The sequence below is a fragment of the Sporobolomyces salmoneus genome, assembly GCF_050403485.1.
Source record: "Sporobolomyces salmoneus JCM6883 DNA, S_salmoneus_JCM6883_v1_ctg7, whole genome shotgun sequence".
In the NCBI taxonomy this organism is placed as follows: domain Eukaryota; kingdom Fungi; phylum Basidiomycota; class Microbotryomycetes; order Sporidiobolales; family Sporidiobolaceae; genus Sporobolomyces; species Sporobolomyces salmoneus.
Window position 1 is genome coordinate 48,863 of NW_027481156.1, and position 16,718 is coordinate 65,580.

Sequence of the window (16,718 nt, forward strand, 5' to 3'; positions counted from 1 at the left end):
TGGGAGATGCAATTGCTATGTAACTTTCTCTCTCCCTTCACGGCAAAGCATCCACGACGCCGGGATCTATACAAGTACATTTCCCTCGATCCATCACCTCGTCGGTACATTCTTTCGCGATTTTCGGATCCGCACAATCGAACATCGCGGGCCAAGCTCTTTCGACGGTATGACCGAATACTGGGTTCGAAGGACCTCCGGATTCGTTAGGTCCCCACATCTAGAGGAAGAGCGTGTGAAGAGTCATCAGTAAGCGAAAGTGAGAGAGTGAAACACAGTTGCGTAGGGAAGAGAAGAGCTCGAGAACTCACATTGTGTATCCAATGTCCTTCGGGAGCAGACATGAGCTCATCGACGTAAGCGTAGTTGCGATACGGATTCGCGAGGATTCTCGCTCGAGAGACGACGAATTGAGCGGACCAAGCCATCTGGGCGTTCACCTCGAAACCCTTAGCAACATTTTAAAGCTGTTCAAGATCAGGGGACACTCACTGTTTGACCCCCCGGCGGACATAAACTTCCTCTGAACATTGAGAACAATTGAGTCCAAAGCGGGAACTCTACTCCAACTCTTCCATCTTTCCCACATTCCCCTTCGACCAAAGGACCAAGATGAGCGAATCCAGTATCAGAACCAACGAGTTCCATTCGAGGGGCAGCGATGAAACCCCACGCGAGATGAGGTTGTAGGAAAAAAGTATGGGCGGCGAGAGTTGTTCGACGAAGTTGCGAGAGAGGACGTGAGAGGGAATCGTCGAGTGATGCGACGGGCCAGGGAGTCGTGGATATAGTATTATTGTACATTAATAGGATATGCTGCGAACGATGCACTCGAAAGATTAGCGAAATTCTCTTTGATCTTTCCCGAGTTGAATCGCTCACTTTTAGGTATGTTTCTCCTTCCCTCCCGACGTTCTCCAGCACGATAACCTCATCTTCCTTCTTCAGTTCCATCCCTTTCCTGATCTCATCCTCTTCCTTCGGTCCTTTATTGTAAATAATCACTCGTTCCTTTCTATCCCTCACGAATCCAACCTTTCTCACCCCATTTAAATGGTCTCTCACGCTCGGTAGAGGTTCATCGTAGTAGGAAATGACAACATCTACCGTATCGGTCGACAAATCTCTCGGCATAGCGGTGGTTGGACAAATCGCAGTTCGAAGCGAGTCGGGGAGGAGCGAACAGGCGTGTTGTAAGGGAGGGATATCGGACGCTGGAGGTTGGAGAAGATGAAGTAGAAGGGGGATGAAGGGTATCAGGGCGAAGAAGGGAGAAGTTGGAAGGCAGGAAGTGGAAGAGATCGGTTGAGAGTTTTTGTCGGAAGATTTCCGATTCGTCGGGGGAGAAGAAGGACGGAGAGAAGGAGATGTAGGATTTGAGATATTGGGAGATGAGAGATGAGGGGTCGCACTTCCGTTACTGTTGAGTAGCGAATAACCGCTCGGCGAGGACGAAGATCCGCCTTCTCGATGACTACTGATCCCTCTAACCGCCGAAGATACTTCCGGATCAGCCCACGCCGTCGCGGTCGTCCCCACGGCATAGACGAAGAGAACTTGAAGCCAGTTGTCCCGGATCAAGTAACCGTTTTCGCCGATACTTCCGAGACAGAGGAGGATGAAGTTTCGCGCGAATAGGGTACCGGTCGAAGTGAGAGGCGAAGAGAAGAGATAGAGGGAGAAGAGGAGAGCAACTGTGGAAGCGGCGGTCGAGACGAGCGTGAAGAGAATGGAGAAGATGGAAGGTGTCGGTAGATTCTGGTCGAGCGTAACGAACCAACCGAAGGGGACCGATGCAAGAGAAGTTATTGTCGCCGTCTACATCGAGAGCGTCAGACGCAGTACTCAGGCGAGTAACGTGAATGACAGACTCACTGCGACGGTTCCCATCAAGAATTCTCCCGTTCTCCCTTCATCCAAAAGCCCTTCTTTCAGCAACAGTAAAGCCGTCGCCTCGAAGGGTAACCGCAGAACTGCCATCAATAACTTTGCTGATGAGCCATATATTCCGATCAAGCAGAACCCGGCCATAAAAGTTGTCAAGACGATCGTGTTGACGAAAATTGAGGGAATAGGCGATTGAAGAGGACTGCCGAGTGGTAGTTTCGGTGCGAGATATGGTAAGATGAGGAGAATGGTCGGTAGGACGAACAGCTAGTCCAAGAAGCGAGCATCAGTAGCGAAACTTTCGAGAAAATCGAGAAAGAAGAAGACTTACATCGACGGCCTCGCATAACCGATTATCGTTCCTTCTCGTTGTCCAAAATCTCAGAGTGAACGAGATCGCACTACAAACTCCCGCTAACGCCATGACTTTTCTATTCGATCTCGCGCCTCCTCCATTGCTGTTCGATTCAATAATCCCTCCCGTTCCTCCTCCTCCTATTCTCACTCGAGATCCAAACGCGCCATTCGGTTTCCAATACCCCAATCCTACTCCCAACAAGCCCAAAGTTCCGAAATGTAGAGCAGGAAAGGCTAGGACGAGAGATTTCGAGTGTTGGGCGATCAAAGGGAGTTGATGAGTTGCTACGGCCGACGCGACTACGAGTCCCGTCAAACTCGCGACGAGGTCTCGAGGTACTGCTGCTACATTCGGGTTCTGAAATGGTGGATGCGAATGAAGGGGTATGTGTCCAGACAGGGAAGAGAGTCGTCGATGATGATGATGAGGTTGAGTCTGATCGTCCTGGGCTAGGAGTTCGTCGGTTGCTCGTAAGGCTGATTCTTCATCTTCTTCTACTGGTCTACTCATTGGAAGGTGAGGGTCGAGAGAAAGAGAAACATACGGTCAGGAGCAGAGAGGGAAGATCCGTTCGCGAGACGTGCGCAGTCAAATTCAACTTTCGCTTCTGTTCGGTTCCCGATCTGGACATCACTGAAAATGGTACCAGCAATACGCCAGATGTCCAGCATTACTCAGGTCCTATGTGAAGCGAGAAGTACGAAATGAAAGCCTTTACAGCGAGTTGCAAACGAAAAACGGAAAATAAAAAACGAAAACAACGAACTACTTCCAACGAGCTCTACTTGTTGTTCGAACGACAAGGATAACAACACACTGACAGACTGGGTATCACATACGTACATATCGAGAGTATCCTGTCATCAGATTAACCCAAAAGTGTCCCTGACATCCATCCGATTCGTGGTTTTCTTTCCTCCTGCGAAACCTCTCGCTTCTCCGTTCTGCTCAATTTGTATCGTTCGCGTCGATTCAGAGTCCTCCTCCGGGGCGAGACCCGAGACCTGTTCTAACCCAATCTCGCCGACTCTCCTCCTATAGCCCTCGAGACTCGAACTCGAGTTTTGACTCTGACCATTCGAAGTACCATTCCGCTTCCTTCTTGAATCCGAACTCCGTCCATTTCGACTATCACCTCCTCCTCCTCCTCCTCCTAAGACGAGAGCGGCCTGTTCCTCCTCTCCCCCGAAGTAATCCAGGTTCCACCCGCCTCTATTCGATCCCCTTGCTCCGTTACTGCTACTCGTTCTCGTTCGATCCCGTTTTGGCGACTCCGTCCTCGAGAGCGGTAGAGCGATCGATCCAGATCCATTACTACTCGATGAGGCAGAGGTAGAAGCGACAGTGAAAGAAGAAGGGAGGTATTTATTTAGATTCCGTAGCGAGGGGAAAGAGGTCGTTAGGGTGTTTGCCAACGGTCCGAAGAAGAGATCTTCCGATTCTTCTCTCTGTTTCTGTGGTGATTGAGCAGCTGGAGATCGACTAGTAGTACCGGTTGAGGGTATCCCCGGACGAGTAGGAGAAGTCGGATTGTTGGGGTTTGGAGGAGGGAAAAACGAAAGTTGTGAAGCTGGGAGACGTTCGACTTTCAAGGTACGTTTTGAGAGTATCCCATTCGGACCTACGTTATTGGGGAGTGAACCAGGATCTGTTGGAGGAGTAGTATCGAGGGAAGAAGTAGAAGGGGCAGGGGAGAAGGAAAGGGAAGCTTGGGACGAGTAGTCGGGAGTGAGAGGGATTAGAGGTGGGGGTGGTTGATACGAATGATGTCGATTTGGGGGAAGGGGAGGGGGGAGTTCGAGAGAAGCGTTCGAGGATGAGTAGGGATCGTGATTTGAGGATTGGTAGGGAGAGAAAGAAGATTGTCGACCGCGAGGATTTGGTGAGGAGTAGGAGCTCGTCGAGGACCTGACGGAGTCGAGTGAAGGTCGAGAAGAAGCGGGAGCGTCGTCCCAGATTGAGAGGAAATCGTTTGTCGAAGTAGTAGAAGGTTGTTGTTGAGGATTCGGGGAAGTTTCGAACGAAGAAGTAGAGATGAGTCGTCTAGCTTTCGGAGAGACGATTTGATGTTCCCTCTCTGATCGTCCTGCGGCTAGACCGAGTCCTTCCCGCTCAGACCGCTGTGATGAGGAAGAAGCCGACGAAGGGAAATCATCTCTTCTCCAGACAGTAATATCTCCGTTCTCTTCCCTCGCTATCCGTTCGAGACCGAAAGATGAACTGGGTAGGTTGCATTCGTCGAGAGGGATCAAGAGAGTCGGACGGAGGTGAATCGGGTCGGTTGCCCATAATCGATTAGCTTTTCGCAGAGCTTGTTGCTGTGAAACGAAACGCATATGATCAGGATGACAATACTGCCTATCTGATCTAACTCCGAACTCACAGTGATATCGTATTGTAGCGAAACTGATGCGATAGTATCAGTTTTGAGAACCTGAGGAAAAACGAAAAGTGTCAGATCACACCACCCGACTCTCGTTTGCAATTCGAGAGAGGGGACATACCTTATGGACGACAACCTCCCTCTCTCTATCGTAATCTATTCCCGTCAATCCCTCTGAAGCAGCCCTCGTACGTTGTTCCCTCTCTTTCCCTTTCCCCTTCGAATCGTTCGTTCGTTTTGTCGACGACCCTTGACCCGCAAGGCCTAGTGCATCTTTCGTAGCTTTCCTCAGACTCGGTCTCGTTACGTCCGCCGAGTCGTCTTCTTCAAGTAGGTTCGGATGCGGGGCGGGAGTAGAAGGAGAGAAGAAGGGAGAGGAAGGAGTTGGGGGTTTCCGACTCCTGACTGCTCCAATCGCAGGTGAGGGAGCTCTCGAGGAAGAGCTAGATTGGGGTAGGTCATTCGTCGAGGTCGAAGGGAGGGAATGGAGAGGGTGAAGGGTCGAACTCGACGAGGGAGTTGGGGAAGAGGGAAGCATTGTTCAATCGTTCATACTCCTCGCCGTCCTGAGTGTAGCTACTTCGAATGCGAGAGAGAGTGTGTTAAGCTGATTGTGAGCGGTTTTGAGACCTTCCTTGCCAGGGAGATTCAGAAGTTGTTCGAAGAGAGTTCTCTCACTTTCGCCTCCTCTTCTCTCCTCACCCATTCCCACGACACGTTAAAGATGGCTCAAAACATGCCCACTGACCCTACTCGCCTTGGCCCTGGTGGTCAAATCGCCCCGTGAGTCCTCTCTCTTGACGCCTCTGTCGATTCTTTTCGAGGCTGACCCACCCAAATCATTCAATTCTCGTAGCACTCCTCAAGTGAGACTCACTTTCGTGTCTAGACTACGAGCGTGATACTGATCTCTATTGGCTGATAGAACACCCCCGCTGTCAACAACCTCACGTCTTCCCTTGTTTCGTAAGACCTCGCTCTCTCCTCACTTTCTTGCGTGTTCCCGTGACTCGCGTCTATACCTCCCCCTTCGACTCGCTGTCCTCTGAGAAGAAGTGCTATGTACTGACACGTACTCCATGGTGATTAGTCGACCTCAAATCCCTCCTACTCTCGGAGAAGAGGAGGAACCTGAAACGATCGGATCTCGAGATGCTCAAGGTATGGCCGCCCTCGCTGGAAACCCTGCTTTCGGTAAGTTCCTGTCGTCTAGCTATGTCTCTGTCGGAACCGCGCGTGAAGGAAACTGATGATTTTATTCATTCAATTTCTTCCCCAACCCAACCCGCGCCCGTCTTTCTCCCCTCTCCCATCCGAACAATCCCACTCGCACTGTACCGTGAATAATCTGATCTCAGCTCAATTGGTTCAAGGTCGACTTTCCGGTTTGATCGGTCGATCTTCGGGTTACGTCGAATCTCTCCCTACCGCGATTCAATACCGACTCACGGCGCTCAAGGGAGTTCAACGCGACCACTCTGCGTTGGAAGCCGAGTTCCAAAAAGACATTTTCGAATTGGAGAAGAAGTACGCCGAAAAGTACCGACCTTTGTACGAACGAAGGCGACAGCTCGTCGAAGGAAAAGACGAACCCAAATCGGAAGAGATTGAAAAGGGAGTTCAAGCTGAAGAAGAGGATGAAGATGACGAGTCGGACTTCGAGGATGATGAAGATGAGGATGAAGAGGAAGGAGAGAAGGAGAAGAAACCCAAGGGAGTTAAACCTACTTCGGAAGAACTCGAACAAGCTCCTAAAGGAATTCCTGAATTCTGGCTCACGACCCTCAAGAACCACCTCGGACTTTCGGAGCTCATCACCGAACGAGACGAGGAAGCTCTCAAGCATTTGGTCGATATCAGGGTGTCTTACCCTGAAGGAGGAAAATCTGGATTCACTCTCGTTTTCGAATTCGATGAGGGAGCGAAAGAGTTCTTTGAGAATTCGAAACTCGAGAAGAGTTACTTTTACCAAGATGAGGTTGGATACGAGGGTGATTTCGTTTACGATCACGCAGAGGGAAGCAAGATTCAATGGAAGGAGGGTAAAGATCTTACCGTCAAAATTGAAACCAAGAAGCAACGTAACAAGAGTGAGTCCTTCGTTCTGCCATCTCCCGTCATTCTATGCAGTAAGCTAAGCAGATGTCACAATCGTAGACACGAATCAAACTCGAATCGTCAAGAAAGCCGTCCCTACCGAATCCTTCTTCTCCTTCTTCTCTCCTCCCAAACCTCCTACAGCCGACGACGCTTCCGACATCTCGATCGAGGAGGACCTCGACGAGAAGCTCGAACTCGATTACCAAATCGGTGAAGACCTCAAGGAACGAGTTATCCCCCGCGCGATCGATTTCTTCACTGGAAAGGCTTTGAGGTACGAACAAGGTGCTCACGGTGCCGATGATTTCGATAGCGATGAGTTCGATGATGAGTTTGACGAGGATGAGGAGGATTCGTGAGTCTTCAACTGAACTTTCTCTCTGCTGGGTGTCTCGCTGACTGAGTTTCGCTTGTATCGATCTAGCGATGAAGATGAGGGACCTCGACGTGCTCCTGTACCTCCTCAGGGTAACACTCCTCAAGATCCCGCCGAGTGCAAGCAGTGAGTCGACCTCCCTTGCTGCTTCATATCGCTTCCATGCTCATCATTTTTTCTTTCTAGACAATAAACTGCTACTCGTCCGTGATCTCGGAACTGTCTCCCACTTCTCTCGATATACACCTTTTATTCACTTTTCACCAAATACTCTTGTCGGCAAATCTCGTTCTTTCCCTCTCTCCTCTCCCTCTCCCCTCTTCCCCTCGGTCGGTTCTGTTTCCACTTCGCCTCTCTTTTGCAAATTAGCTCTCTCTCTTCTCCTCTCCTCTCTTCTGGGTTTCTCTTTCCACTCTTCGATTCTATAGAAAATGATCAAATCTGAACCAGTCCTCCCTCCTTCTTCCTCGTCCTCCCCTCTTTGACTTTTTCGTGTATTTCATCTCTCTACTACGGTGAACTTTGCTTTCCTAGCTCACAAGTTCTTTTGTTTGGCTACGTCTTGAAACGAAATCTCTTTAAGAAACCGAACACACCTCCAAGTCTAGAGTTTCGCACATTCGGGTTAATCTGGGATTCCTCGCTCGATGTTGCTCTACCTCTACAATTTCTAGAGTCCAGGTAAAGCCTCCCGAGCCGTTAGAGACACCTCCGATCCGGTCCGACGGGCGCGCGAACCTTCAGAACTTTTTGACATCCTTAGTTTCGTTCTCGACGGACATCACTTCTCGCCTCGCTACCTCGAAAGATGCCACAAGCCTCAGATGTACCACCGATAAGGCCATACACCTCACAAGACTTCTCAGCGACTGCTTCAAACTCGACTCTCCCAAACAGGCTTGGCGTTGTTCCGAGATCGGGCAGTTCAACTCCTCACGATGGGGAAGATACGACAACAATCTCAGAACCTACAGAAGGGGATCCTACGGATCTAGTCAAACAACGTCAGGAAGAGGAAGAACAAGTCAGAAATGACGGTTCAAAGTTGATTGAACCTGAGCCGGCTTCAACGCAAGGGAGAGGATGGAGAAAGGGATGGAAGTGGATAAAGATCGTATTGGGCTTCTTGCTCGATCAGTGGTTCGTCTTGGGAGTTGGGTTCGTCATCGTGAGTCATTCGCTCAAACATTCGTTTTCTCGAGTTCCGGATGTCTGATGTCCTCCTTGCGCGAGATCAGGGTATGGCAGCCGCTTTCCCCAACGTCGCGAGAACGAACGGAATCCTGAAGGCGCAGTATACCATCAAGTATTTGTTGGTCGCGATCATTTTCTTCGTTTCAGGGTTGACTCTGCCTTTGCGGAACCTCGTAAGCCATCTCTTCCTTCTATCTCTGTTTCCGAATGCTGAACCTAACGGACTCTCTACAGTACCGACGAGCGGGAGACTGGAAACTACACATCGTTACACAATCGACTTGCTTCTTTGTTTTCCCTACGATTGTTTTCGCTGTGAGTCTCAATCTCTGCTTTTGCGCTGTTGATCATCGCATCAGGCTCAGTCTCGCTTCTCACCCTCCTTACGTATTCGTCCCCATTCTCCCTTACAGATCATTAATTGCGTTCGAGCCGGCGACCCGACCTTCCAACGCTTCAGTCGAAACGCCTTAATCGGTATGCAAGTAATGTCCGTCGTCCCCACGACCGTCTCTTCAAACGTCGTCATGACCGGTCAAGCCGGAGGGGACGAAGCCGCGGCTACGTGCGAAGTCGTGTTAGGGAATCTCGTCGGAACGTTCCTATCGCCCGCGCTGTTGGAGATGTTCTTCTCGGCTCAGAGATGGGAGTTTGGAAGACCTGATGCGGGGAGAGGTGGAGGGATTGGGGAGGTGTATCGTCAGGTTATTCAACAGGTGAGTCACGGAGATCAGGCGAATCGGATCTCTTTGCTGATCGTCCTCCGCTTTGGCAGCTCGGCTTCACGGTATTCATTCCGCTCTTCGTGGGGGAGGTAATTCAGTATATTTGGCCAGTACAGACTAAACTTGTACGGACAAAGCTGCGGTTGGGAAAAGTCGGAAGTCTGTGCTTACTCGGTGTCGTCTGGTGAGTCGCCCTGTTCTTCTCTCTTCTCGCCGAGCCTAATTTACTCTCGAGAAACAGGTCAACTTTCTCGACAGCCTTCTACGAAAATGCCTTCGAGATCCTCACAGGAGAAGCAATAGCTTTCATCGTCACCGTGAATATCGGTCTATACGGACTGTTGAGCGTCCTCCTCTTCCTCGTCGCGCGCAAGATTCCCTTCAAAGGTCAACCACTCTTCGATGGACCTACTACGATCGCTCTTCTGTTTTGCGGAGCGGCGAAAGGAGCCGCGCTAGGCGCTCGTAAGTCCATCTTCACTTGTCTGAAATGTCGGCGCAACTGTCAGCTGACTCGACTGAGGTGTTCCCTTACTGCTATAGCGATTGTCGCTATCCTCTATTCCGGACTACCACCAGAGGATGGAGCAACCATTTCTCTCCCGATCGTTTTATATCAAGGGTCGCAAATCGTTCTTGGGCAGATCACCGTTGCTATTCTCAAGGCGTGGCATAGAAGGGTAAAGGCGGATGACGAAAGGAGAATGCAGGGCGAAAAGGAAGAGGGGGTTTCAGTCGAGACGAGCGAGAAACGGACACCGACTTAAGGTCTTCAAAGCTAGACGGGTAGAGCATGTAGAGTTATCATGGCTAGGTGTTGTTGTAACATCGGGTACATATATCATCTAGGCAAGGCAGCTCGCTCTCGCTCTCAAGGGACGCTAGCGACTGGACAAATGGGGTAAGAATGCAACAAAACGAAACGAAAGGCAAAAGGACACAGAATGATAACGAATAACGACGGCTTCATACATACACTCCTGTCCTCCTACAAGATCATCGCACCAACTACAATTCCTCCCATCACCGCTAATCCCGAACCGAGAAGAGTTCCTGAAGGGATTTGTGCGCCTCTCGGAGAGCCAGATGTTCCCGTCGCCTGCGCTCCCTGAGTTCCCGTCGAGAACGTAGTTTGTACCGTTCCGATCTTTGTATAAGGAGCTCGAGTGTTCGAAGAAAGGACTTCGCCACTAAAACCGAAAGGGAGTCAGCTCAAAATTCTGAAGAATAAAAGGCTATTCTGAAGACTCACGGGTTCCCTGAGCTGTAGATGTTCTGCGTAGTCGCAGCGACCGGTGTGTTCGTATCCCCAATGGTCATTGTGGAAGGGAAAGCGCCGATTAGGTTAGTCGCGGTGTCGCTGCCTGCTGACTCGTTCTCGATCGATCGATATGGTTCCCCAGCTGTCGATATAGCCGTCAACAAAGATCCGGGAGCCGATTGTCCCTCGTAGGAGTCTGCAGCAGAAGGTTAGTTCGGATCGAGTGGAGGAGAGAGGGGGGAAGAAGTTCGCCGTTCAAGGCTACTTACAGACTAGAGGAGGGAACGGCGCGGCGGTTTGTGACCGTACGCAAATACCGAGGAGCACGATAGCGAGTAGTACAGAGAGTCGTAGCATCGTGAATGGAGGGAAAGTATGTAGATTAAAAGCAAAAAGCCGGGGACCCAAAGCGAAAGTCAAATCGCCGACCAAAATAATCCAATCAATTCGCTAATTCTTACAACGTATTACGGTAGAGATGAATACAACATATGGGATTGAGTGACTACGACGAGGTATCTTTACGGAACAACCGAGACGAGAAAGCACCAAACCTCGACAAACCCTTCTCTCCTCCCTCCCTCTGTCCCGCTGGAGTTCCTACCCGACTCGGATCACGACTGAGAGAACCGGTCGGCAAGATCGGGAGTGCAGCCGAGCTGAATCCACTGAAGAGTGAGAGGTTGTTCGGTGCGAGAGGAGAATTGAGCCCGGATGCGGAAGGGGAAGTGAGAGAATGCGAGGAGGGATCCATGTCGAGTTGAGTGAGGAAGGAGGAATCGGTGAGACCGGATGCGGTCGACGTGCGGGCGAGGAAAATGTCGAGGAGATTGTTTTGATCCGCTCGTCGAACTCCCTGCAAATTGATTCGCGATTCAGTCAGCGTGAAGGATAGAGAGGAAGAGAGCTGTGAGCCCACCTTGAGATCAAGGACCTTTTGGAAATCGGAGAAAGATTGACAAGGAATCAAGAGGAGGTAATGTCGAACGAAATCGTCGGCAGGATCTTCAGGAGTCATCAGAACCTTGAGCAGGGTGTCGACTCGTTGAACAGACCGGGAAACGTAGCGAGAGTATCTATCAATGTAAAAGATCAGTAGAGTGACCGAGCAGAGAGGGGAAAGCTGAGGAATACTCACGAAGTTGGAATCGGAGCGGAATCTCCTGGAGCGAGAACGAGATGCATCAAGCAGTGCTTTAGACCTTGCAGATCAAGTAGCAGCTGTTCATCTCGCGCGATTCAGCGTCAACATTCAGGTGCAAGACAGTATCGTCGAGAGGAGACTAACCTGCTCTGCGCCGATTTGAGCTATAGGTCGACACCGAACGATCGTCTGCAGGAACTTTGCGAGGACGAGTCTACACCGACAAATAACGAGTCAGTTCAAGCTATACATGGAGTCAAAGAGACAGGCTCACCCAACGATTTTATCGCAAGTACTCCTCACGTATTTCTTCTGCTCGACTCCCTCCCTCACGATTCCAACAACCGTGACACAAGCTTTCGTCATCTCTTGTACGTAATCACTCTCGGAACTGACGAATTCGGCGTCTTTCCAAGGACTTCGGGACATTGAATTGAAAGGAGCTTCGACCGTGAGTTCGAGTTCTCGAATAATTGCGAGCAAAGCGGAGGAGATTGAGCCGACGAAGAGTTCTTTCTCGGCTTCGAGTGAGACGCGGTCTTTGAATTCGGGATCGATCTTCTCTTTCAGACTTTCTTCGAGCTGCAAGAGAAATTATCGCGATTCAGCGATTGAAGCGGAAAAAGGGGCAGCAGAGGGAAGAAGACTCACTTGAGCAGCTGTTTCGAGACAATACTCTCCCGTGTTGAGTACGAGACAAGCAGTCTGTAACTCTTGTAAATTCGGTCTCCCTTCGCCTGACCGTCGATCGAATTTGATCAAAGCGGAATTGAGGACGTCTTCGGCGTACGTCTTTAACCATTTTCGATAGACTTTGCACAAGTCGAGTAGAGGTTGTCGGACGGAGAGTCGAGCACATCGGTCGAGGGCTTCGCGGTAGAAATAGAAAAGTTCGGTCGAGGAGGGGAGAACGGCGGAAGGGTTGTCGGAGGGTGAAGACGAGATTCGGGAAGAGGTGAAGGAGCGAACCATCTCCGAGAGCAACCTACATAAGGAGCGTCAGTTCCGCAGATGCGAGGGCAGATGATGAGAGTGCTTACTTGTCTTGAGCATCGACGAAAATACCGAGGTAGGGTTCGAAAACGCTTGTGAGCGGCGAATCTGCATCTTTTCCTCCGTATTTGATCGCCGACAGCGCGAGTATGCTCTCGAACTGGAGCGGAGACTGTGTGAGCTCGTCTTCAAGTCGAATGCATAAGGTGTAACTTACAGATTGAGAAAACTTGCGAGCCATATCTCTTTCGAACTCTGTCGTTTGCGCAATCGATTCGAGTAGCAGATTGACATCGAGAGTCGCTGAGACCTTCGACAGAACGTTCTTGAGATCGTCTCTGTGGCAACCGGTACTCGAAATCAGCGCGCGATCCTGACGTTGACTTCGAGAGAACGAATAACGCACTTTGTCACTTCACTGAACGATCCCGCCAGTACCGCTCCGACGTTCCAGCTCGCCGGGAATAGAGAACCGTTCTCGTCCTCGTGCGATTTCAGGATCCGACGGAACCAGGCGAATCGTCGAGAGATGTTGTCGAGTTGACCTGCTTCTGAGGTTGAACCGAATATCCGTCGGTAATCGCGAAGCAGTAAGAGAGAATACCATTTGAGCAGCGAGTCTCTGTCGTAAGAACGTGGTGAGTGAAGTTTGCTGGAGGTTAAGCAAGAACCAAACTCACTTTGCTTCGTCGCCTAAAGCATCGACGACGAGACAAGCGTCTGTCAATCGATTCGTCATTGACGCCCTCGTCGCCTCATTCGAGAATCTACCCCATCATTCTCATCAGCTACCTTCATGACTCGCCTAGAGACAGCTCAACTCACGCTTCCTCGAAATCTCTCATCACCTGAGCTTTCAGTACATTCTGCACCTCGAAGACTCCCCTACTGACCGCTGCTATCCGTTCCACACTCGAGAACGTCTTGAAGTATTGCGAGAGCTGTTTGACGGCTTGGAGAGCTTGAGCCGTTTCACGGTATTGACGAGATTTCGCGAGTTTCGTTAATTGATCAAATGCGTTCACTGCGGGCCGTTTGAGTGAGTTCAGTGAGTGAGCAAAGTGGGAGAGAGGGAGTTGGATCGTACCGAGCATTTGGAATCGTTTGAGTGCGTTCATACTCGCTACAAGGTTTCGTTTCGCCAAATCGAGGGATTGAATATCTCTCGTGATATCCCTCACTACTACCTCACTTTCCGTCGCCGCATCTCGAATCGCCGTCACCTGAGACAATAGCTCCTACGTAACCACGTCATGGTCAGCTGAGATCGAAGAGAGTAGAGAGAAGGGAGGGAGAACTGACTCCGATGAGTTCTTGAATTTCTCCCATTTTAACCGGGTTTTGATCCGCTTCGAGTAATTCCGTCAACGCTTCAATCTCTAATCGAATCATTTGAATCTTGTTCCTCAGCAATAGTGACACTAGTGAAGCCTGGTTCAAAGCCGTCTCTGTTACGAACCCCGCTCGGAAGTCAGCTTCATTCGCGTCTCCGTCTCGAATGGGAGAGACTGACCGTCCGGCAGTAGCTCGTTCAAGATATCTTCTACTTGGACACCACCCGAACCGGCTCCTCCACCGAGTACGAACACGTCGAGAGCATCTCGTTCCGTTGTTTCATCAAGTTGCTGCTGGGGTTGAAGGAACGAGAGTAGTAGCTCGGGTGGAAGCTCTGGTAAAGGATCTGATGGATCTGGAGGTGCTGGAGCTGGTAGATTAAGCGTTGGGGTCGACATCTGAATCGAAGAGGTAGATGTTGAAAGGAAAGAGAGAGATGAGGCTCGAATCTCGCGCTCTTGTAGCATCTTGGGGTCGTCTCTCAAGGTCTCGTGAAAGACACTCAGACGCTCTCTTTCTAGCAACGGAGGACAAGGATTCGAGCGATGCTTTGGGTATTTTTTGCACTAACTTTCTTTCTCTTCTCTGCTCTCTCTCTAGCGTCCTCCTCGTCCTATGCTCCTTGATCCCCTACTTCTCGACGACTACTCTCCTCAGTACTGACTATCGTCCGTTGTCAAACTCCCACCTTACCTTCCTCTATAGGAGATCTCCGAAAGTATCTGCGAGTCCGGGAGTCGTTTCCTTGAGAGCGGTTTCAAAGTACGAGAAGATGATCGTGACGCAGAGGAGGATACCTAGACGCGAGAGAAGAGAAGAACATCAGTAAGCATTTCACTCTCGAGCGAATTTCGACTTTCTCCCTCCTCGAACGAGCGAGAAGAGAATTGAATCCAAGGAATGTTCTAACGTACCGGTTCCTGAACCAAGAGCGCCGACAAGATCCGCCGCAACCGACAACAATCCAATGACGGCCCCTCCGAAAATTGCCGCGGTCGGAATGACCCTCTTCAACTCTTTGTACATTGACCCTTCCCTCTGTCCCGCAATCACCATTCCTTGATCCTTCAACTGTCTCGCGACGTCCCTCGGCCCGCTCCCAGAGATTTCGATCCAGGTTTTAGAGAACAAGGCGCAGGCGGATAACATGAACGCGATGTAGATTGCCGTGTGGATAGGATCGGTGACGACTTCGCGGAGGGTGTGGGGTGGCGACATGTAGTAGGCGATACCGGACTTCGCGACGAGTTGAGCAGAGTCGGCCATAGGCTAGAATGAAGGGGAGAGAGAAGGGAGTCAGTTTTCTGTTTGTGCTCAGTCTTTTCGTGAAAATAGAATTGGTTTGTAACTCACCTCCCAGGTACCGATGAGCTTAACGAAGAAGTTCTCGGGGAATCGGTTGAAGAGCATTTGGGAAACGATGAAAACGTTTGAAGAGAGAGCCGATTCGAGCATGATACTATTCGCAAAAACGAGACATCAGTACTTTTGTTCAAGAAGTGAGGAAGTGTTGGAGACTCACGGCATGTTCGAAGTGTAGAAGAGCTTGACGGGATAAGTACCACGTTGACCCCTAAACTTGTTACTCTTTACCGGAATTTCAATCCTGAACCCTTGCAAGTAAATCACAAGAGCGAAAACGGCAACGGTCGCTACGAGGTTCATAACGTTCGGTAATCGTTCACGGTAGAACGCTTCCTTGAGTGCACGACTCTTATCGTTCCAAGTGAAGAGGAGGTGGAAAAGGGCAATGAGGGCACCTTCGAATTCGGGACCTCTTCCAGTGTTGACCGTCGTAGGCGAGAACGCTTTCCACATGATCGATTCGCAAATGTTTGTCGCGATGAAAAGGTTGATTCCGGATCCGAGTCCGTAACCCTTTTGAAGGAGTTCGTCGAGGAGAATGACGATCAAGGCGGCAACGATCAGTTGGAGAATGAGGAGGAGACAGACTCCAGCTCCGAGGTCGGAAGGTTGTCCGTAGAGTCCGGTGAGAACGTAGACCGTAGCTTGACCGAATGCGATGAGGAGGGCGAGGACTGCAAGATAGACTGGTCGTGAGATTTTGCTTTTTAAGCTCATTCCAGAGACTCGAACTCACGTTTCTGAGCACCACCGAACAATGCCCTATCCTCCTTGAGCGTGAAATCGACATCGATCAACCCAGCACCTTGAAGCAATTGAATGATCATTCCCGAAGTGATGATGGGCGTAATTCCCAATTCCATCAAAGTACCTCGATTCGACGCCAAGATGACTCGCATCCAATACAGCGGGTCTATCGCATCACCCATTCCGTCAGTTCGACCACAAGCGGGGTGATAGAGGGGAGGGAGGAGAGAGACGTACCGGAAGAATCAGAGGAAACGATACCATATAGAGGGATTTGCGAGCAGACCAAGAAGATTAAGAGGGTGATTGCTGTCCATCCAACCTGATCACGGTCGTACGATACGGCACGAGAGGAGAGGGAGAAGATGCGTGATTAGCTTGAGATCCGAACAGAGTCGCCGGGAACTACGGTCGCGTTCGACTACTCACTTTCGTGTTAAATGGGATCTGTTCGCGAGTGAGCAGAGCACAAGAATTAGCTGAAGAAGGAGAGCAAGGAGAGGAGGATTCATCACTAACTTTACGATCTGGTGCCGAGACTTCTGGTAAGATCGATAGGAAAGGCTTGACCAAATCAAGTGCACGGAACGACATCTCCGTCTGCTACTAGATTGAGGAAGGGAAAGAACGGGAGGGTGTCGAGAGGTGGAGGGAGGTCGAATTCACTCCTTTTCGATCAGTTGGGAGGGCGCAGCCGGATATGAGGGTATTCGGATAGGCTGAGGAGCTCGTTGGAGCTAAAAGGGTGGTATCGACAGACGGCGAAGGTAGTGAACGCGAGAAAGCGATTGACTTCGACACGTCTCCGAGTCTCGAGGTCGAAGTTTCGCAATTATCGCAAACTTGCGCA

The 16,718-nt window shown here is 50.4% G+C and overlaps 7 protein-coding genes across 7 annotated transcripts; 2 read left to right on the plus strand and 5 right to left on the minus strand.

Moving 5' to 3' along the window:
• Positions 1 to 37: 37 nt before the first annotated feature.
• On the minus strand, positions 38 to 2,755 carry JCM6883_000831 (uncharacterized protein; the record flags this gene model as incomplete). Its single annotated transcript, XM_076629839.1, has 6 exons — positions 38 to 220; positions 312 to 428; positions 493 to 816; positions 883 to 1,818; positions 1,876 to 2,154; positions 2,219 to 2,755. The coding sequence occupies 6 exons, from the start codon at positions 2,753 to 2,755 to the stop codon at positions 38 to 40; spliced, it is 2,376 nt and encodes a 791-aa protein (XP_076490004.1).
• Positions 2,756 to 3,108: 353 nt separating this feature from the next.
• Positions 3,109 to 5,166, minus strand: JCM6883_000832 (LysM peptidoglycan-binding domain-containing protein; the record flags this gene model as incomplete). Its single annotated transcript, XM_076629840.1, has 3 exons — positions 3,109 to 4,563; positions 4,629 to 4,679; positions 4,750 to 5,166. The coding sequence occupies 3 exons, from the start codon at positions 5,164 to 5,166 to the stop codon at positions 3,109 to 3,111; spliced, it is 1,923 nt and encodes a 640-aa protein (XP_076490005.1).
• A 186-nt stretch (positions 5,167 to 5,352) lies between these two features.
• Positions 5,353 to 7,297, plus strand: NAP1 (histone chaperone NAP1; the record flags this gene model as incomplete). The annotated part of the gene is made up of 8 exons (XM_076629841.1): positions 5,353 to 5,411; positions 5,485 to 5,494; positions 5,554 to 5,594; positions 5,719 to 5,822; positions 5,987 to 6,718; positions 6,786 to 7,083; positions 7,153 to 7,230; positions 7,291 to 7,297. The coding sequence occupies 8 exons, from the start codon at positions 5,353 to 5,355 to the stop codon at positions 7,295 to 7,297; spliced, it is 1,329 nt and encodes a 442-aa protein (XP_076490006.1).
• Positions 7,298 to 7,912: 615 nt separating this feature from the next.
• On the plus strand, positions 7,913 to 9,790 carry RCH1 (Rch1p; the record flags this gene model as incomplete). The annotated part of the gene is made up of 7 exons (XM_076629842.1): positions 7,913 to 8,272; positions 8,343 to 8,471; positions 8,533 to 8,613; positions 8,712 to 9,014; positions 9,074 to 9,207; positions 9,265 to 9,488; positions 9,567 to 9,790. The coding sequence occupies 7 exons, from the start codon at positions 7,913 to 7,915 to the stop codon at positions 9,788 to 9,790; spliced, it is 1,455 nt and encodes a 484-aa protein (XP_076490007.1).
• A 221-nt stretch (positions 9,791 to 10,011) lies between these two features.
• JCM6883_000835 (uncharacterized protein) lies at positions 10,012 to 10,641 on the minus strand (the record flags this gene model as incomplete). Its single annotated transcript, XM_076629843.1, has 3 exons — positions 10,012 to 10,213; positions 10,276 to 10,480; positions 10,554 to 10,641. 3 exons carry the CDS (start codon positions 10,639 to 10,641, stop codon positions 10,012 to 10,014), a joined length of 495 nt encoding a protein of 164 aa, XP_076490008.1.
• Positions 10,642 to 10,789: 148 nt separating this feature from the next.
• On the minus strand, positions 10,790 to 14,154 carry VPS53 (Vps53p; the record flags this gene model as incomplete). The annotated part of the gene is made up of 14 exons (XM_076629844.1): positions 10,790 to 11,140; positions 11,204 to 11,360; positions 11,423 to 11,505; positions 11,573 to 11,642; positions 11,703 to 12,010; positions 12,080 to 12,413; positions 12,469 to 12,581; positions 12,639 to 12,759; positions 12,828 to 13,043; positions 13,102 to 13,188; positions 13,247 to 13,445; positions 13,509 to 13,659; positions 13,724 to 13,869; positions 13,935 to 14,154. 14 exons carry the CDS (start codon positions 14,152 to 14,154, stop codon positions 10,790 to 10,792), a joined length of 2,556 nt encoding a protein of 851 aa, XP_076490009.1.
• A 301-nt stretch (positions 14,155 to 14,455) lies between these two features.
• On the minus strand, positions 14,456 to 16,462 carry SEC61 (translocon subunit SEC61; the record flags this gene model as incomplete). The annotated part of the gene is made up of 8 exons (XM_076629845.1): positions 14,456 to 14,553; positions 14,671 to 15,025; positions 15,110 to 15,215; positions 15,279 to 15,795; positions 15,858 to 16,034; positions 16,106 to 16,190; positions 16,298 to 16,315; positions 16,388 to 16,462. 8 exons carry the CDS (start codon positions 16,460 to 16,462, stop codon positions 14,456 to 14,458), a joined length of 1,431 nt encoding a protein of 476 aa, XP_076490010.1.
• Positions 16,463 to 16,718: the final 256 nt, after the last annotated feature.